At 55.5% G+C, this 21,015-nt stretch overlaps 1 protein-coding gene across 1 annotated transcript; it reads left to right on the top strand.

Moving 5' to 3' along the window:
• The first annotated feature begins 420 nt into the window (after positions 1-420).
• Ephb3 (EPH receptor B3) lies at positions 421-20,567 on the top strand. The gene is made up of 16 exons (XM_070029738.1): positions 421-950; positions 8,930-8,994; positions 10,691-11,363; positions 13,530-13,685; positions 14,345-14,695; positions 14,856-14,980; positions 15,163-15,322; positions 15,407-15,515; positions 15,807-15,859; positions 17,230-17,352; positions 17,452-17,699; positions 18,323-18,538; positions 18,653-18,802; positions 18,893-19,086; positions 19,172-19,327; positions 19,631-20,567. The coding sequence occupies exons 1-16, from the start codon at positions 836-838 to the stop codon at positions 19,737-19,739; spliced, it is 3,003 nt and encodes a 1,000-aa protein (XP_069885839.1). The 5' UTR covers positions 421-835; the 3' UTR covers positions 19,740-20,567.
• Positions 20,568-21,015: the final 448 nt, after the last annotated feature.

Genomic DNA, 21,015 nt, shown 5'->3' on the forward strand with positions numbered 1-21,015 from the left:
GGAAGAAGAGACAGCCACATGGGGGCGTCTCAGGGCCCGTGTAGGCCACAGGAGGGCGCCCCTGGCTCGCTCTATATAGCTGTCACCTCCTCAGACACAAGTTGACTACTAATCACCAATGAACGACAGGAGGCGGGCTTCTCCCGTGATTGACAGTTTAGCCCCGCCCAATCTAATTCATCTTTTCTTTGGCCCCGCCTACTCTAGCCCCAATCCGCGAGGGAGGGCCAGCTGGAGGCTCAGCCAACAGAACCTCCAGCTGGATGCTCCCGAAACCTAACCAGCGGGCCGGGCGGTCTGTGAGTGGGCGGCGGGACGCTGAGGGCGGGATCGAGGCAATGACTGGCAGGTGGAAGCTCCCGCCCCTCTTGCCCAGAGCGGCCGCGCTAGAGCTGGGGACAGCAGAAGTGAGTACGTGAGCCTCGCAGCAAGATCCCAGCTCGGATCCCGGACGGCGTGCGCTCCCGGAGCCCAGGATCTGAGGTCGGCTGGCAGCAGATTGCCGGATTACTGTGCACCTAGCATCCCGACCACCTGCGCCCTCCTGCTTCCCGGAGTCCGACAACGAACCTCCCAGCGCCCGGGATCCTCCTGGACCGGTCCGTCCAGATTCCCGCGGGACCGACCTGCCCGCATCTCAGGATCGCCAGGCTCCGGGCGCCGCCTCGGTTCCGGAGCCGCCCGCTGGGATCGCGCCCCCTTCTTGCCCGGATCTCCAGGGACCGTACGCGAGCCTTCCCACCAGTCTGCCGAGCGGACCTTTTCTCGGGTGCCTGTAGCCCCGTCGGCGCGGCGCGGCCCGGCTCGGCTCCCGGAGCCCCCCAACCCCCCGGCCATGGCCCGAGCCCGCCCGCCGCCGCCGCCGCCGCAGCCGCCGGGGCTTCGGCCGCTGCTCCCTCCGCTGCTGTTGCTGCCGCTCCTGCTGCCCGCCGGCTGCCGGGCGCTCGAAGGTGAGCGGCGTCGGGGGGCGCGCCCCGGGTAAGGTGCCCGGGGCTCCGGCGCGCGCGGGCCTGGCGGAACGGGCGGGTAGGGTGAGTCCTTGCGGGCTGAGCGCACGTCGGGGAGGTCCCGCCGCCCGCGCCCGCCCAAGGGTGGGAGGATGGCGTGGGGAGGGCGCCCCCGAAGCCGCCTGGGGCTGGAGCGGGCCCCGCGGCGCACGGGGTGGGGGGATTGCAGGCAGCCGGGCTTCTCAGAATGAGCGTCCCCACGGTCACCGGCTGGCAGTGGGCTTTGGTGGGAGCACCCCACCTCTCGGCAGAGAAGCCAGGCCCTGGGTCCCTCCAGCAGGCGAGGAAGTGTGGGTGACCCACCGGGGAAGGCTGGGGGCCGCCAGCCCGTGGCGGGTGGAAGCGACGAGCGACCGGACTCTCTAGTTGGGGGGGCGGCGGTGGTTAGGAGCCCGTTGGAGTTAACTGTGTGGGTGCGCGCACCCCTCTTGGTCAGGGGATGGCTGTGGGGTGGAGAGGCGGGGGCCGGTTATTGTTTAGGGTTTACCCAGCGCCAACTGCGCTGGAGGTTGTTGAGTGTCTGCGTTGCACCCTTCTCCGAAGCTCCACTTTCTAAGGGCTTGGGTTTCCATTGAGCCCCCAAAGCAGTGGGATTTGCCCCAGGTAAATACCGCAGCCAGTGCGGTGGGAAAGCCGGTGGGTTTTTTTGTGAAACCTGCCCAAACGACCGCTGTGGGGTAGCTCCAACTTCCCGACGATTGTGCTTGCATGGACAGCCTGCAGTGGCCCTGGAACGAACACACCAGCCACTTGACACCGACCTGCTGGAGACAGAGGCACAGACACAGGTCAAAAACAATAGGGACACACACACACACACACACACACACACACACACACACACACACTGTACTCAAAAAAGAAAAAAGAAAAAAGAAAAAAGTGGAGCCATTAAATGAGGGGGCGAAAGTCTTCCTTAATATGGGAGAAGAGATCACACAGAATTTTGGAGGAAACTGGAATATGGGCAGTAGTTAGGTTTGGCATCTCTGACAGATGTAGGCACTTTCTAGGTTTCGGAACAAAAAGGTAAATTCTACATAACTTGGTTAGTTCCTGTGTTCACAATCGGCAAACTTCATGGTTGGCAGGAAAGAATCCTTTAGCACGGTTGGAAGAGAAGGCATCTGCTTTGGTGCTTTTACATCTTTGCTGCTGGGGTGGGGAGGTTCTTGTGATCCCCCTCCTCTTTTTATCTTTGAGCCCACAATGCAGACAGATCGATTCACATGGGTGGACTTGTGTAAATTCAGACAGACACACCGAGGTCGCGCCTACCCGTGCGCACACTCACCCACATGTGTGTGATAGGATCGCAAGCGTGAGAAACCAGTGTGGGGCTTTGTTGTTGATTGCCTTTAGGGTGTGAACCTGGGAGCCAGTTCTCAGGTCTGTGTCTGTCTCAGTCCAGGAGAGGCGACATTGACACACCAGTACTCAGATTTACACTTGCCGAGCTGTGTGTCACCTGTGTGTGTCAGGCCCCACAGCCCTTGTTGTGGGGTGTGTGTGGGGGTGTGGTTTGGGTCATTGGAGGCTCACTCCCTGTCTCCCTCCCCCCTCCTTTTCCTTGCTTTCTCCTTTTCTTTCTAAACAGTCTCCTAGACCCCTTGAGGCATGCCCTAGCCAGGAACTGGTATCCAGGCCTTCCAAGGCCAAGAAGCTGGTGATGATAGAGACAGTGAGCTGGTGATGATAGAGACAGTTCTAGATTGGCTGGAGCAGCCCACTGAAGGGGCATTTTGTTCCCATTCCCTCTTCTTCCTTCAGCCCTGAAGAAGCTTGTAGGAGCAGGGGAAGGTCTCATACAGAAGTCCAGACCCATGGGCCTCCCCCTTCCCCATCCCCCCCAAGAAACAGAGCCTACATAGGGTGGTTTTCACCAGTGCCTTCACTTTTGCAGCCTTAGACCCTGTGGTCATCAGTTTGCAGTGTGCGAAAAGATACACAGATTCCAGCCTTACACCTACCCACCCCAGTTTCTTCCTCCATGAGATAGTGAAGGTATTGGCCTCAGTGTTGTGGGGACTGAATTGTGACTGTGTATAAAGTGCTTAGCACACAGTCATTGTTATTCAAGGATTAACTGTGGTTGTTATCCTTACCCTAGGGTCTGCTCCTTGGGGAGCGTGGGAAGTGAAACTGCCCTTATCCCGCTTGGGGGTGGGGGATGGAGGGAGGAATGATGGGAAAGAAGTGGGGGGGGCATGTCTCCCTGCAGCCAGCTCCAAAGAAAGAAGGGATGGGAAGAGAAATAACTCATTAGGCCCCCGCCTGTACCCACCCTACTCCTTCCAGGAATGAAGTATAGCATAGGTGGACTTCTAGATCCTGGATGCGATGTCTAGGGGACAAGGCTATGTGGGTCCCTTAGCACTGATGAACTCTTCAGCCTCCCACTCCCCAACACGTTCAGCATCCAGCGTCCTCCATCCGTCCTTCCATTTGACTTGGTCAAGATTCTGTTTGCCCTTGTCCTTTTGGCTTCTCTGCAGCTTGGGTCATCAATTGCATTTAGTCCCAGGTTCTCTGAGCTGAGTATGCAACTCTCACGTGCCCACTAGTTAGATGCTATTTGGCACCTGGCTCTTCTTCTTTCCTTGCACACTTGAGGTTCACCAAGGCTCTGCTTCTAAAGATCTTCTCATTTTCCATGTGACTGGAGTCAATTGTTTTGCTTGTCCTACCTAACCAGAAAAAAAAAATCACCTCTTACTGTCCTGCCTCCAGATTGCCCTGGGAGGTATTCCAGACACAGGGAAAGAGGCCACCTTGTCATTCAGACTCCTTTTGAGTAATGTTCTATAGTTTTCCAAGCCTCCCTCCTTCAGGACCATGAATAGATGGGGAAGTATGGTCCACTGGGGTGAGCAGGTCAAGAATGGGGCCTGGGGTGAGGAATGGTGACTGAGGCACCCTTACATCTGAGGAAGGTTCTCAGGCTGGGAAAGGAGAAACTATTAGCAGATTGTAAGAAACTATTAGCAGGCTCTAGCCAGCCAAGCAATGCCAGCTGAGGAGTCACCGCCATGGAACCTGACACTGGGGAAAAGGTAGTATGCCAGTCCATCTCCTCAGAGGAGTAACCCTGAGAATGTGGAAGCCTGGAAGGGACAATAGTCTAGGATTGTTGTGGCTTGTTCCCTTTGTTGGACTTGCCTCTGGCTCCTCTCCCCTTCTCTTCCTCCCTCTTCCCCCCACCCCCATCTTATTCTTGTTTATCCTGAGCTGGAGCTTCAGAACTGCTGGGAAGGGACAGTGACAGGTATTTGGGGAAACCAGTTTGTTTGTCACTGTTGCTGCCATCCACTACCGCTTTGGCCTCAGCAACCAGAAGCTAAAGCTAAGGCTGTCGTGGGCACGGCCTCCTCCACCGCCACCGGCCTTCTACTAATTAAGCAGCAGAAGAGGCTGAATCACCAGGCCTGCATAGTTTGAAAATTGTAGCCCTGCCTGTTGTGCTGAGTCAAACTGGTTTGTCGGGATTGGGCAGCTGGGGGTGGGGGGGGCACAAGACAGCTGGCTACCTGATGGGCTGGGGCAGCCCCCTGGCCCAAGGGTTACCCTGGGGCCAGATCTCCTATGACTTTCTGCTCTCAGCTCCTGGCCAGATCTAATGGGGCCCACATCCCAAGAGAAGGTTGGAGGGCTGTCTGTGGTCTTTGTCTAGCTGGCAGGGCTAACTTAGGGAGGGGGCGCTGCTGAGTACTGAGGCATTTGAGCTCCCTGCCTTGTGTTTCTTCCCTCTTTTCCCTCTCAGGTTTATTTAATTATAATTCCCCGTGATCTGAGGGCAAGAATGAAAAACAAAATGTGTTCTCTGTTCAAAGATTCCCCCCCCCCCCCACTGTCCCAGACATGTGTCCTGGAGACCAGGGGAGGGGTGGGATGGTGGCCCTGGGTGAGCTAGTCTCCTTCACAACATATATGTCCCAGGATGCTTTTCCCAGTGCCCCTGTCCTTCTGTCCTCCTGCCCCAGAACACTGCAGGCCCGGGGCCTGGGACTTGACCTTTCCTATCATTGAAGTACCTAGGCTGGAGTTTAGGCTGTAGGCTTTTTGTTATTGTTGTTTTTGCTCTGTTCCTGTTTTGATTTCCTGGGTATCAGTGGCACTCCTGTTGCACAGTGGGATGTTCTGGGTGACTTGGAGGCACAGTGGAGCCTGGAAGTTCCACAAAGTTGTAGTAGCTCTAGCCTTTCCCCAGGGCAAGTGGCAGGTTCTCAGAGACCTCTTCAAGAGGCCCTCAGAGGCAAGCTGAGTGCTACAATGTCCTCCCTATGCTGGGCCCCAACTTGTATATGGCACAGTATGACCGAAGGCTCCTGGGGCTAAATCTCTTCCTGGTGCTACCCCTTTCTCAAAGGCTCCGGAGCCCTAGACAGAGCCCTAGTGCTGGCTGGGAAAGCGCTTGCTGCTTGGGCAGGGGCTATACCTGGAGAGGCCGCACCCAACCACTCCCAAAATCTTCTTCATACCCCTGCCCCGCCTCTAGCCTCGTGACCTGACTGACAGCTCCTGACTGAGCCAGGACAACTGGAAGCAAGGGCTGGGGCTTGTACCTGCCCAGTGCTTGTGGCCAAGGCTGCCCAGCACCTCTGCTTTGTAATAGTGACCTGTGTATCTGCTCTGCCTGAGTGAGAGGCACCACAGAATTGGGGTCAGGAGAAGGGTGACACACTCTCTCAATTCCTCCTTCCATCCCACAGGTGATGTCCTACTTGCAGACACCTCAGAGAAAGAACACACTTGTAGGGTATGCATGTGTATGTGTGTGTATGTATGTGTATATCCGTGTGTGTGTGCTGTGCATGGGGGATGCACCATTGAGGTTTTGCACAAACTTAGGTATAAACTGATAGTGCGCCTGCATGATCCTTCAGGAGGGCTGTGGCATGTTCTAGAGCCATTAGGCATCTGACTATAACTCCCCATGTGGCTGCAAGGACATATCACCAAGTTGTACAGAGAAACTGATATTTGTGTTTTCACTCCACACCTGGACTGTGAGCCTTGTGGCTGGTGACAGTGTTTGCAGGTGGGCATGCAAGAAGGCTGGGCTGGGCGTGTGAGTGTGAGCCCCTAGGAAGGCTGAGAGGATGGCTCTAAGGCAAGTGAGATCAATCCACTGTATATCCACTGTATATGAATGTCAAAGGAAGACTAATCTGTTTGTACCATATGCATCTGGGTGTCTAGAAAAGACAGACTGGCTGTAGCTTTGTGTGTTTTCGTCCACCATATGTGTTGACTTGTCACTCTTTAGCCCCAGTGGTGGGGAACAAGCCCAGCCCCTCAGAACTGGGTACTGCCTGTGCAACTGTGCGTGTGCACAGGTGAGGGCCACACAGCTGCTGCCACGTGGCTGTCCCCCATTGCCCCGTGGAAGCCTCACAGAGTGTTGCTTTGCTCCTGAGCCTCCAAGACCAATCCCCCCTCCCCCCCTCAAAACCCCTGGCTTTGGACTAGCTTCCTCGGCGACTTGGGGCGGGGGCAGTGTGAGCCCTGTGTCTGGGGGGCGATCCTCATCTCTCATCTCCTCCCACAGCCAACTTAGTAGAGCAGAGAAGTAGGGTGCAGTTAGCAGCTGGGAGAGTTTGGAGGTTGCTCACTTGTGCTTCTTTTGTCCTTAGCGCATATGTACATACGCACGCACACAGCCACACACGGAGACATGTGTTCTAGGACACCCCCAGATACCTCTCTCAGGCTGGGGCACAGAAGAGGCCCTGGCCTGGCCTCCCGTGTGTGTGTGTGTGTGTGTGTGTGGACAACGCTGCAGGATAAGACCCCCCTCCTTTTCCCTCCCCCAGAAATGGGGAAACCGAGAGCCGCCCGCCCTCCTCCCCACCCGGGTGACCGGAGCCCTTCCTCAGGCGCACAGGACTCGAAATCCAAGTCCTCTCCTCATTAATGGGAAAAATGTGCCGAGATTGAGCGATGGCCAAGGCGGTGCGATGGCCAGGGGCCGATCCCCTCTCTCCCCGCTCCCTCCCAGCTCCCCAGAAATTAAACAGAAATGAAGAGCCGCCCGCCCTCCCTCCCGCGCCCGCCTCCCCACCGGCCCCTCCCTCCTCCCGAAGCCAGCGCAGGGCTTGTTTTAAACTGTGGAGGAATCTGGCTGGAGGGGGAGGGGGCTGAATATTTGGGTTTAAACAGTTCCAGATGGGTTTGGCACCGGCTGAGCAGAAGGAAGTGAGGGAGAGGGAGGAGGGAGGCTGCGGGAGGGAGCGGTGGGAGCCCTTGCCTGCTCGGGCGGGCGGGCAGCGGCGGGCGGGCGGCGGGCAGACAAGCAGGCGGACTGGCTGGCTGGCTGGCTGGCTTGGGGGAGGGGGTGCGCGAGGCTCAGCTCCACTGCTCCCAGGGACCAGAATACTCCGGGCTGCCGGCTGGGGAAGAGACCACTTGGCAACCTCCTCCTCCGTGTCTCTCTCTGTCTCTTTGGGCCTCCTGGTCTCTCCATCTCCCGGTCTTTTGTAGTCCGCCGCCGGCCATTCAGGCTGTCTGCTCCCAGCCAGCGCGCTCCGCACACCCCTCCAGCTCCTCAGCCCACCCTCCGCCTCCACCAAGCCCCAGCTTCTGCCTCCCTGCAGGACCCCCTGCCAAATGTCTGTGTCTGTCTGTCTGTCAGCCACGGGGGCCTGCCAGGCCACAGGGAGGAGGCTGGGCTAGCTCATTCTGCAGCCTGGACTCCCGAGATCAGCAGCTACTGCCACACAGGAAGGAGCCCAGCTCCCTGCAGGGTGGCTGCTGCCTGGGCTGTCCCTGGGGGTCTGGGGACACAGCTGCCCTGTCCACTCTCCAGGTCTTCTGCCTCCCCTGAAGCCTGTGGGTTTGTCTGGCTCCCTTTCCCTTGGATGTAGAGGGTTCCAGATATTCTGGTTCTGCTCTGCTCATTTCAGCCCCTTTGAGGGCTGAACTATTATTGGCTGCCCAGACTCCCAAGCTCCAGGGGAGATGGCAGCCCATCCCTTCCTGTCCAGCTACAGACTACTAGGTCTCTGTCCTCAGAAGAGTAGAACTTTCCCAGGTTCCTAGCGAGGGTATGTCAGGTATGTTTATGGGCCCCTCCTATGACTGAGCTAGGAGCAGAGGCCATGGGCTCAGAACCCAGGCTAGGTACTGCCCTCAAGCCTCTGCCTGGCCTTGACACCTCTAGCCCTTCAGTATATTCAGGGAAGGCTTCCTGGAAGGGGTAACAACAGCTTGAGTGGAACACATCATAATTTCCAGTCCCTTTCCTGTTCTTTCTTGACAGAGGGGTGAATGGTCAGAGGGCAGGGTTTTATAACCACAGAGTCAGCTAGAGCAGAATTTGAGCCCCCTTCTTCACCCCCTCATGTACTTTTTCCTAGTAGCCTAAGAGCTTTACCAGTTATCTCTAGACCTTCTCCAAGGATTGCTGGCAAGTTTGGTGTAGGATTTGGTGCTGGACCTCAAAAAGCATTCCTATCCCTTCCTCCCTTTCCCCAGGTGGCTGATGGGAGGCTGGGTGGGAGTGGGCCTGAGCCTGTCACTCTCTTCCCTTCCTCTGGACCCTGTGTGAGGCTGGGTCTTTGTGCTGGGATTGGAGTCAGGGGAGGCCAGGGCTGCCAGGGGCTGTAGCACACAGCCCTTTGTTCCAGGATAAAGGCCCTGCTGGCCCCTTTGTGTGGAGATTAGCAGAGCCTGTAGGTGTGTGAACCGGCCTCTGCTCCAGCCTCATTAACCCAGGCCTGGGGTCAGCAGCAGACACCCACCCCCCAGCCTGCCTGACCTGACATCTTTGGGGCTGTGACATCCCTGGGGACAACAGCAGGGTTTCCTAAAGGTTTTCCTAGAATCTTTGGGGACTTAGAGGTATGGTACCCAGTGGGGATCAGGGCAACTTGTTCCTCTGCATTCGGAGATTATTAGCTGTTCTTTTCTTCTTTGTTCCCCAGAGACCCTCATGGATACAAAATGGGTGACATCGGAGTTGGCATGGACAGCTCATCCTGAAAGTGGGGTAAGTGTTAGATTCCATTAGTTCACTCCCCCCCCCTCCCTTTTAGAGTCCTTACTCTCTTTCCTGGGCCTGCAGAGAGGGTGCCTGTGCCCTCACCTGTCACCCTCACCACCTTTTGTCACCTTCTACTGGTACCATCTCTCACCCCTGCCTGGGCCCTCCTCCAGGAACATCATCTTCCTCCCTCTCCCCCTACCTGGCAGCCCTTCCAGGTCCATCCCAACTATTCCCCTCCCTTCTAAGTCCCTGAGAGAGTGCTGGTTTAGGATCCAGGAAACCTTGGTTCCAGGTCTCCAACTTTCTGTGCCATCCTGAACAAGGCTATTTGCTCTTCTCAGCCATGGCTTATTGTCCATTAAATTCCTATAGTCCTGATATCGCTAAAACATTCTAACTTCCCGAGATGGCCGTGAGGGCTGGCCTGGGCCCTGGACCCTTGGGTAGTACCACAGACCCTGCAGTCACTAGGCCAACTATGATTCGGGGAACTCTGTCTGTCTCGTCTCGTCTCGTCTCCTCTCTCTCTCTCTCTCTCTCTCTCTCTCTCTCTCTCTCTCTCTCTCTCTCTCTCTCTCTCTCTCTCTCTCTCTCTCTCTCTCTCTCTCTCTCTCTCCCTCCCTCCCTCCCTCTCCCCCAGGCATGGTCACAAGGCCACAAACCATATTCGTATTGACTATTTAATTCCTCACAGCCTCACTTAATTCCAATCAGCTCCATTTTACAAATGAGGAAACTGAAGCCTAAAGATAAATCGTATAGCTAATGCTCATGCAGTAATTATGAAGGTCCTAACTCTGTTCTTGAAACTGGGTTTTTAGACCCCGTAAGTCCAAAGTCCAGGAGGCCCTTTTTAGGTTTAGCCACTTGCTCCCATATGCTAAACAGAGATACATGGTAAAAATGAAAAGATTTATTACATGGCAGCATAATACTGAAGGCAGCGCTTCAGTACATCTTCACATCTTCAGCCACCTTCAGAGGTTGGCTTCAGGTTAAATAGGGAGAGTTGGGGGCGGGGTGTGAGAAAGGTATGTAAAGTTGAAATAGTCTTACTGGCATGGCCTAGTTGACCATTAGCTCAGCCTTTGTCCTTGGAGGAATTCCAGAAAAGTAGTTATTGCTTTACCACTGGAACAGAATAGGAACAAGTTGCCTGGCAGGTGATCTCCTGAGTTTTTGACTATTTCCTCTGAGCTAATAAGAAGATGCCATTGTTTGTTTGAGGGACAGTTTGCCTTCGGTCTCAAAATGCTTATCAGTGACTCTGGTTCTTCCTGGAGCCCAAGGTGACTGAAAGTGACTGCGAGAAGGAAGGCTCAGCTCAAAGGGCACAGATGCAAGGGGGGGTAGGGGGGGCTGCAAAAAGCAAGGGAGCTCAACACCTCCTCATGATATACCGGCCCAGAAAAAGCATCTTTTAAGTTACCACTTATATTCTAAATGCTTATTCGCTTAGTCATTTATTCCTTACATAGCTTTATTATCTGTAGATTACAGTTGAGAAAACTGAGGCACACGGAGGTTAATTGACATTCATAGTCACACAGAAAGCTGGGATCTGAACCCCGATAGTCTGTGTGTTCAGCTGTTAACCATGAAAGCAAGTCTGCGTGAAGTCAATGGAGAAGATAGGGGGCATGGGAAACCCTTGGCCTGTGTTGGCACTCACTGCCTTTTTCGCATGGTTCCCGCGCAGTGGGAAGAAGTGAGTGGCTACGATGAGGCCATGAACCCCATCCGCACATATCAGGTGTGTAACGTGCACGAGTCAAGCCAGAACAACTGGCTTCGCACAGGCTTCATCTGGCGACAGGATGTGCAGCGGGTCTACGTGGAGCTCAAGTTCACCGTGCGTGACTGCAACAGCATCCCCAACATCCCCGGCTCCTGCAAAGAGACCTTCAACCTGTTCTATTATGAAGCTGACAGCGATGTGGCCTCAGCCTCCTCCCCCTTCTGGATGGAGAACCCCTACGTCAAAGTGGACACCATTGCACCCGACGAAAGCTTCTCAAAGCTCGATGCTGGTCGGGTCAACACCAAGGTGCGAAGCTTCGGGCCGCTTTCCAAGGCTGGCTTTTATTTGGCCTTCCAGGACCAAGGTGCCTGCATGTCACTCATCTCCGTGCGCGCCTTCTACAAGAAGTGTGCATCCACCACTGCAGGCTTCGCGCTCTTCCCTGAGACCCTCACGGGGGCCGAGCCCACCTCACTGGTCATTGCCCCTGGCACCTGCATTGCGAATGCCGTGGAGGTGTCGGTGCCACTTAAGCTCTACTGCAATGGTGATGGGGAGTGGATGGTGCCTGTGGGCGCCTGCACCTGTGCCACAGGCCATGAGCCAGCTGCCAAGGAATCTCAGTGCCGCCGTAAGTGGGGACTTGGGGAGAGGGTGGGAGTAGGAGAAGAGAATGGGAAGAATGACAGTCAGGGGCAGAGAATGGGGTACCAGGAGGGAGAGAAAATGAGGAGACACACAGAATGAGGGCTGGGTGCACAGCTCTGTGGTGGAGCACTTGATTGCCATGCACAAGGCCCTGAGTTGGATCCCCAGCTCTAAGAAAGAGAGCAAGTGGGGAGAAAGGGAAGGAGAATTCAGTGGAAGAGAGATGTGGAGAATTCTAAGCAGGCCTAGAGGACCTTTGGCAAAGACAGGAGGGTGGCAGGAAGGACTGTTTTGTCCTGCCACCAATGTATACCTCTTCCTGGAAGTTCTAGATGGACCCCAAAGCTCAGAGGACCCTCATGATTGACCTTTTACCTCAGGGGCTCATCTGCTCCTTCAGAGGCAATGTGTAGTTGGTGACTAAGTCCCTCAAGGCTTAATCTTGAGTCCTGACACTGTCACAACTTAAGTGGCCATGAGCAAGTGACCTTTGACCTTGCAACATGGGGACAATAAGATTCCTAGGGTTGTAGTGAGGAGTGAGGGAGCATGCAGTGCTGTTAGGACACTGCTGGTGCCTTGTAAGTGGTAGTCCTGGTGTCCGAGGGCCTGGATGCAGGGAGGACGGTGGTCTCTGGTCCCTTTTCCATTCATGAAGAGGAGAGGATGAGACTTCATCATATACTGGGCCTCCATCTGAATGGGGCTCTCTCCTTTGAACCTTACTGCAACCTTATAAGGGGGATTCTAGTTACCTTCTTACTTTGCCAGCAAAGAAATTGAGTCGCAGGGACCTTCCTAGCCAGGGAATGTAAAGGCTGGCCCTGAACCCTGTCCGTGGTTGTGGCACACAGGACAAGGTACAGGGGCTTTACTCTTATCTGGGACTGGTACCCGTATATAGCTCTCACAGCCATGGGTATGAGGGCCTAGGCTGTCCACCGGATTGTGAGGCCCAGGATTGAAGTCCTTGCTCTGTTCCTCTCCACTTCTCAAGGGAACCTGCACTGACTTCCTCTTCCCAAGTGGAGAAAGGGGGTGGGGGTGATGAGCCTGACAGCCTGAAGAGGGGCTAACACTCTGCAGGTCCCTGGCAGGAAGTGCTCGCTGGTTCCCATAGCAACCAGACTGGCCTGGCCTCTGCCCCCTCCCCCACTGGCTCATAAAGCTAGAGTGGAATATCACCTTCTGGAGGGGAGGTTAAACCCCAGAGAAGGGCACTGCTCCAGCTCTGGGCATTGCCAGGTCTGGGTGACCCCTCCAGAACTCATGATGTGAATAGGCTCGTCATACTTTAGTGGATCCAGGACAGTCTAGGATTATGCTCATTATCCTAACATAATTATTCCTAGTGCCCCCTTTCCACTCTCACAGTATACCAATTTGAGTAAAATCATATGGCCACCCTAGATAGAAGGAATTTGTAGAGACCATGTCCAGGGGACTGAGGGTAGCTGCAGGGGGGGGGGGGGCAGGGAAGGAGGAGATGGGCAAAAGGGTGTGGGTAGGGGGGTGGCTGTTAGCATTTTGGGACAAGTTGCCCCTTGGAGGCTTTGAGCCTCTGACCTTCAGGTGACCCCAGCTTCTAGCAGTTTTCTTCCCCCTCCATTTCCCACCCTTTCACAACCCCACCCCTGCCCAGGGCAGAAAGGCGCTGCTGCCTGCTCCCGTGGGTGGGGCTGAGCTTGGCTAGGAGGCTCCTGCCAAGGCTGTGGCCAGGCATCCTAGAAGAGTGCTCAGGAACGGCTTTCCCAGAGTGTCCGGGAGGGCTGGGTATCTCGGCGGAGCGCAGGGTGCTGCACTGGTGGTCCCGTCCCATCCTCTCCTCTTCCTCCTCCTCTCTCTGCCCTGCCTCAACAAGCCCAGGCTGTCCAGGTGATAGGGCTGACGTCTTCATCCATGAGGCCCCAGGGTAGGGGTGAGGGGGGCAGGGGCGGGGAAGAATCCGCTGACGTGGGGTTTCCACGAGGCAAAAGGGCCTTTTGTAGCTATAGCTGGAGTTGGGCAATCCCAGCATTGCCCCCACAGATTGGCAGGTAGAAGGACCAAGGCCTAGGCTGGGGAACGGCCAGGTTCTCACGGAAGCCTAGAGGCGTGATGTCCACAGGAGAAGAGAACTAAGCACCCACCGTCCTCTTCCCTCTCGCAGCCTGTCCTCCTGGAAGCTACAAGGCAAAGCAAGGAGAGGGTCCCTGCCTCCCCTGCCCCTCCAACAGCCGTACTACCTCACCAGCTGCCAGCATCTGCACCTGCCACAATAACTTCTACCGCGCAGACTCGGACTCTGCGGACAGCGCCTGCACCAGTGAGTGAGCACCTGGGGGTTCTCTCTGTGCTGCTGCAGACCGTACTGGTGTGAGGGGGAGCTGCCTATACAGCCAGCACCTGCATCACTTCTTCCAGAAGGGGAAACTGACGTTCAGGGAGGTTTAGGTAATATGCTCAAGATGGCACAGCTAAGAAGAAATCACACCTGAGCCTCCTATAGAATGTCATCTGGCTCATCCCTCCCACCAGCAGTAACAAATGCCTACTTGCTCCTGGATAGGCATTAGGAACTGGTTGGGACCTGCTAGTCCACTGCTCCTTCAGTATAGAACTGCTCCTCTGCTGGACCAACTCTAACCATGGAGGAGGTGCCTGGGTTGTGGAAGAAAGTGAGATATAATCCCTTTGATTAAGGAACTGGCACAGTTAAACAGACAATGACAGTTAAAGTGATCAGATTGGAAGTTGCTTGGGAATAGTGTTAGGGGAGAGCAGAAGGAGAGGAGAGGCTGATCAAGGTGGGCTTCCAGGAAGAGATGACGTTGCCTTAAGGCTTTGGAGGGTGAACAAGAATCTGCCGAAGGAAGAAATGGAGGAAGAGTATTCTGCTTATTGAAGCAGGGGTAGGATGGTCTGGGTAGAAGGGTGGTCCTAGGGCTTCTAGTTCACTGCTTTTTCCCCTCTATGTCCCCAAAGCGGTGCCATCTCCACCCCGGGGTGTGATCTCCAATGTGAACGAGACCTCACTGATCCTGGAGTGGAGTGAACCCCGGGACCTTGGTGGCCGCGATGACCTCCTCTATAATGTCATCTGCAAGAAGTGTCGCGGGGGCCCTGGGGCTGGCGGGCCCCCAAGCTGCTCGCGCTGTGACGACAACGTGGAGTTTGTACCTCGGCAGTTGGGTCTGACAGAACGCCGGGTCCACATCAGCCACTTGCTGGCCCACACACGCTACACCTTTGAGGTGCAGGCCGTCAATGGGGTCTCCGGCAAGAGCCCTCTGCCACCCCGTTACGCTGCTGTCAATATCACCACCAACCAGGCTGGTGAGGAGGGGACATGGGAAGAGGGTCTGGGTCATCTTCCCCTGGAGAGAGCCACAGTTGCCCAGGGGCTGCCTGCCCAGGGGTCCTGTGGGAACTGGGTCTCTGGGAGAGGCTGTCGGGGCTCTGGGAGCCCCTGGCGAGCCCCTCTGCTCTTCCCTAGCCCCTTCCGAAGTACCTACACTCCACCTGCACAGCAGCTCATGGAGCAGCCTGACCCTGTCCTGGGCGCCTCCGGAGCGGCCTAACGGAGTCATTTTGGACTATGAGATGAAGTACTTTGAGAAGGTCAGAGCTTCAAAGGCTGCCTGAGCCTGGGGCTGAACTGGGACACAGGGGGTCAATGCTAGGGAGTCCTGGGGGGGCAAAATCCAGAGCCCTGAGGGGACCCTGGGGGTGGGGCAGTGTGGCTAGGGGCCATTTGGCTTTGGAACCCATCTGAGGATGGCTCCTTCCTCTGGACATTGCAGAGCGAAGGTATCGCCTCCACTGTGACCAGCCAGAAGAACTCTGTGCAGCTGGACGGGCTGCGGCCTGATGCCCGCTACGTGGTCCAGGTCCGTGCTCGCACCGTAGCTGGCTATGGGCAGTACAGCCGCCCAGCTGAGTTCGAGACCACAAGTGAAAGAGGTAAGGACTCTGGCGCCTGGCCCTGCCCTGGCTCTGGCCCACCCTCTCTGTCCCTCTATTCATCAGTCCCTCCTTGGTCTCCAGGCTCTGGTGCCCAGCAGCTCCAGGAGCAGCTCCCCCTCATCGTCGGCTCTGCCACAGCCGGACTTGTCTTTGTGGTGGCAGTCGTGGTCATTGCCGTTGTCTGCCTCAGGTATTCCCAGGTTTACCGTTGCCCTCCTGGATGGAGTAGAGGATTCCCTTTAGCTCTGTAGAATCTGCCTGCAATACCAGGAAACTGCCCTGTGTTCCTCTACACCATGCCTTCCTCCTCTCGGGTTCCCCAGGCCCAGGGACTGAGGGGACTGAGCCTCTCCCTGCCCAGAGACCCACAGATGGCTGTGACCCATCAGCTGTGTGAGCAGGCCCCACCCCTCCCCTGTGCCCTCTGCTCCTTCAGGGTCCCCTGTGGGACCTGCCTCAGGCCATTCCCTTGTCCCTCCAGGAAGCAGCGGCACAGCTCTGATGCCGAGTACACGGAGAAGCTGCAGCAATACAGTGAGTGTCTCCTGCTCCTGGGCTACCCCCTCCTGCTACTAATCGAGCACGGTTTCCTGGCCCCTACCTCATTCCATATACTGTCTCCTCACCTATGTTGCCAGCCACTGATGAATAAAATGTGACCCCTGCCCCCAAGGCACTTAGTCCTATGGGAAAGAGATGGGCACACACAGGAAACAATTAGAGAACAATTAAGTGTTAAGCTGGGTGTTCCTGTGGGGAAGGGCAGGAAGAGTTCAGAGATGAGGAAGGCTTCCTGGAGGTGGCTGTGGGATGAGCAGGGTCCATCCAGAGGGGGGAGAGAGCATTCCTGGCCCAGAGGAGCCTCTGGAAGGAAGTGGGTGGGGTGGGGAGAGTGCCGGGATGTGGGGGCAGTGAGAAGACTATCTTGACAGCTGCTGAGAAGCCAGGCCTGAAGAGGGCAGCCAGCCCTTGGAGGGTCGGGAAAGACAGGCAGAGTTTGGACTGGACTCTGCCACAGGTAATTGGGAAGGCGCTCAAGCTGTGAGGAAGACAATGGCTGCATTGTTTCAGGAAGATATAGGGTAGCTGGGTGGGAAAAGTCCAGAGGCACAGAGCCCAGCCGCCAGACTATTGCAATAGTCTGAGTGTTGAAGGCCTGGACGAGGTCAGGCAGTAAGAAAGAATGAGGGAAGGTATGTAGCTGAGAGGTTTGGACATGGGGAGAGATGAGGGAGGAAGAGGAATCCTAGGTGTCTAGCTCTTGTGGTCCCTAGGCATTTTTTTTTTTCTTTTTGGTCAGGCTATGGGGCTTGACCTCAGAGCCTGGGTGCTATCCCTGAGCTCTTTTGCTCAAGGCTAGTGCTTTCCAACTTGAGCCACAGTGCCACTTCTGGTTTTCTGGTGTTTAATTGTAGATAAGAGTCTCACAGACTTTCCTGCCCAGGCTGGCTTTGAACTGTGATCCTCAGATCTCAGCCTCCTAAGTAGGATTATTGGCGTGAGCCAGCAGCCCCCAACTTCCCTAGGAATTCTTTTTATTTTTTTATTTTTTAGTCGGTCGTGGGCCTGAACTCTGGGCCTGGGCTGTCCCTCAGCTCTTCAGCTCAGGCTAGTGCTCTACCACTTGAGCCACAGCACAACTTCTGGCTTTTTCTGCTTATGTGGTGCTGAGGAATCAAACCCACGGCCTCATGTATGCAAGGCAAGCACTCTACCACTGAGCCACCTTCCCAGCCCCTCCCTAGGCATTCTTACATGGGGGTATGGGGTGGGCTCAGCACAGAGCATGGGCCCACCTCAGCTGGAAGATAGCTGAGTACGCTCCCAGCAGATCCCTGCACCTGACATTGCGTCCCTGGCCTATGGGTAGGTCACCTTTGCACGCCCGTCTCTTCCCCCTACAGTTGCTCCTGGAATGAAAGTTTACATTGACCCCTTTACCTATGAGGATCCCAATGAGGCTGTTCGGGAGTTTGCTAAGGAAATCGATGTGTCCTGTGTCAAGATTGAGGAGGTGATTGGAGCTGGTGAGTCTCCTGGGGCACTGTGGCCATGACCCAGGGAATTGGGCAGGATGCTGGGGGTGTCTTAGAAATACCTTATGACCCATGCCCTGTGCCCCGCAGGGGAATTCGGAGAAGTGTGCCGGGGTCGGTTAAAACAGCCTGGCCGCCGGGAGGTATTTGTGGCCATCAAGACACTGAAGGTGGGCTACACTGAGAGGCAGCGGCGGGACTTCCTAAGCGAGGCCTCCATCATGGGTCAGTTTGACCACCCGAACATTATCCGGTTGGAAGGTGTGGTCACCAAAAGTCGGCCAGTCATGATTCTCACTGAGTTCATGGAGAACTGTGCCTTGGATTCCTTCCTTCGGGTAAGAACCAGCACCTCTTCCTTCCCCTCAGAGAATAGGCCAACAAGCCTAGGGTCCTTATTCAAAGTCTATAAGTATTCACTGAAATGGTGTATAGAAAAACAGTTGGGCCTTTAACAGCTAGAACTCACACCCTCACTCTGCCTCTTACTGCCTGTGTGACCACAGGCAAGGTCCCTACGTGAATCACAGCCAGGTGCTGGTGGCTCATGCCACCAGATCTCAGAAGGCTGAGGTCTTAAGGATTCAAAACCAGCCTGGGCAAGAAAAGGCCAGAAAACTCCTAACTCTAATTACCACCAAAAAGTCTAAAGGGGAGCTGTGGCTCAAATAGTAGAGTGATAGACTCGAGTGAAAAAGATAAGGGACATAATTCCCAACTCTGAGTTTAAACCTCAGTACTAGAACAACAACAACAACAAAAAGGAATGGTTAAGAGCTGCTGGCTTCTCATGGGGATCAATGGGTTACTTAATATAAGGTGCTTTATACATAGCAGGGTAGCTCATGACTGTCCAGTCAGCATGGAGACATGATTAATGATGAGGCAAGGTCTCAGGACTTGGAGAAGGCAGGCAGGCCACTGGCCAGAGAGCCCCTCTGAGCCCACCTGTTGCTTTCAGCTCAACGATGGACAGTTTACGGTCATCCAGCTGGTGGGCATGTTGCGGGGCATTGCAGCTGGCATGAAGTACCTGTCTGAGATGAACTATGTGCACCGTGACCTGGCTGCGAGAAACATCCTAGTCAATAGCAACCTGGTTTGCAAAGTCTCAGACTTTGGCCTCTCCCGCTTCCTGGAGGATGACCCCTCGGATCCTACCTACACCAGCTCCCTGGTACAGGAAGCAGCTGGGAGGGGGCTAGTGGGTGGGGCCAACCAGGCAGGGGCTCAGGGGTTCAGGGGGGCAGCCTTGAGTCATAGGGTGAAGGGCATGTGCCCCCCCCACCAGGGCGGGAAGATCCCCATCCGTTGGACCGCCCCAGAGGCCATAGCCTACCGGAAGTTCACCTCTGCTAGTGATGTCTGGAGCTACGGAATTGTCATGTGGGAGGTCATGAGCTATGGAGAGCGACCCTACTGGGACATGAGCAACCAGGATGTGAGTGGGGGCAATCCAGAGAGGTTGGGTAGGTGGGAGCTGTTTGGGGAGGCGGAGAATGTAGCTCACTCCCCCCTGCCCTTGGCCAAGGTCATCAATGCTGTGGAGCAGGACTACCGGTTGCCACCACCCATGGACTGTCCCACAGCACTGCACCAGCTTATGCTGGACTGCTGGGTGCGGGATCGGAACCTCAGGCCCAAGTTCTCACAGATTGTCAACACCCTGGACAAGCTAATCCGCAACGCCGCTAGCCTCAAGGTCATCGCCAGTGCCCAGTCTGGGTCAGTGCCTCTGCTCCCTCAGGCCAATTGTCCCTAGCCCTACATTCCTGGCCCACAGGACTCACCAGGTCACTCTCTTCCACAGCATGTCCCAGCCCCTCCTGGACCGCACGGTTCCAGATTATACAACCTTCACAACTGTAGGTGACTGGCTGGACGCCATCAAGATGGGGCGGTACAAGGAGAGCTTCATCAGTGCTGGGTTTGCATCCTTTGACCTAGTGGCCCAGATGACCGCAGAGTAAGTATCTTACCATTTTGCAGCGACAGGACAGGTGCTCTGGGCTGGGTCTCCACATTGGAGGTGGAGGGACTAGGTGGGCCTGTCATCATAGTTCCTCAGGCATATGATGGATCAAATTAAAAAATATGTATATTTAAGAAGTCCAAGTATAGGTGTGGCTCATGTAGTAGGGTGCCAACCTTGAGTGAAAAAGCTGAAGGACAACACGTAGGCCCTAAGTTCAAGTCCCAAGAAGGGTACCAAAAAAAAAAAAAAAAAAAGAGGGAAGAGGCTGACTTTTTGCCTTTGCTCTATCTGCAGAGACCTGCTTCGGATTGGGGTCACCCTGGCCGGCCACCAGAAGAAGATCCTCAGCAGTATCCAGGACATGCGGCTGCAGATGAACCAGACACTGCCCGTACAGGTCTGACACCCACTTTCTACCGGGGATGCCTCCCATCTGAGGACTACGCAGGGACTCTGACCAGCCGGCTGGACTTTTGAACTTTTGGATGCCTGGCCTTAGGCTGTGGCCCAGAAGATGAAAGTTGGAGAGGGCTCAAGCTGGGACTCTTCCAGGCCTGTGTTCCTCCCCAGGAAGTGTACCCCAAACCTCTTCATATTGAAGATGGATTAGCAAAGGGGTAATGACCCCCTCCCCACATGCCTTGGGGCCCAGGACTTCCTGCTCTCCAGGGGGGAATCCCCCCAACCTCAGACTTAGCCATTCTTCAGTGCTGGAGGTCCTGGCAGGGTCAGGTAGGGGGAAGCCTGGTTCCTCAGGGCCCAGCCCTGGCAGGGGTCTGGCCCCCCCAGGTAGGCAGAGAGTAGTCCCTCCCTCAGGAGCTGGAGGAGGGCACTCTGGGGAGGGGGAAGTTGACGCCCCCATCCAGAAACCAGCTGCATCTCCAGTTTGCACAGGGACTTGTTGTATGGGATGAGGGCCCTGCCCCTACCCCGCCCTTGGTGCTGTCATAAAAGGGCAGGCAGGGGCAGACTGAGGAGCAGCCCCTTGCCCCGCCCCCCCTCGCCCCAGAGACTGACTCTCAGAGCCAGAGATGGGATGTGTGTGTGTATGTGTGTGGGTGTGTGTGCATGTGCGCGTGCACAGGTATCGGTGCATGCGTGTGTGTGTGTGTGTGTGTGTGTGTGTGTGTGTGTGTGTGTACACAGAGAGCATGGGTGAGTATGTAAAAGCTTGGCCCTGTGCCCTGCAGTGGCTAGCTGGGCTGACAGCGAAATAAAGGCAATAAGAAGATTCCCTTGTCTCTTCTCGTTCTTCCCACCAAAACAAGCTGTCGACCCTTTCCCAACTCCCTAGAGTCATTGGAACACTAGATCCTGGCCTGCCCAGGCCCTGTTTCCTATTTGTGTTTTGGTCTCATTGCTTTGAACATCTAATAGAATTGACCATGGATGGCAAACCAGCCCAGAGCTCCTCCCGCCACAGCCCAGGCCTTCCTGTGAAATGGCAGACACCTGACTCTGTAAGGTGCCTTGCAGAGTCCTCTCACATCAGCTGTAGCTGAGGGAGTGCTAGGGGATTGGTCATTTCCCAGGATTGCTTCTCTAGGAACAAAGAGGAAAGAGTCACAAGTATCCACAGGTAGAGACCCAGGGATATGCTGCTCTTTATGAGTGCTTGCTGTGCCCAGGCACTGGTCAAATGCCCTGATTTATACCCAATTTATTCAGTCTCACAACAA

The sequence above is a fragment of the Dipodomys merriami genome, unplaced genomic scaffold (assembly GCF_024711535.1).
Source record: "Dipodomys merriami isolate MVZ:Mamm:240054 unplaced genomic scaffold, mDipMer1.0.p SCAF_2, whole genome shotgun sequence".
NCBI lineage: Eukaryota > Metazoa > Chordata > Mammalia > Rodentia > Heteromyidae > Dipodomys > Dipodomys merriami.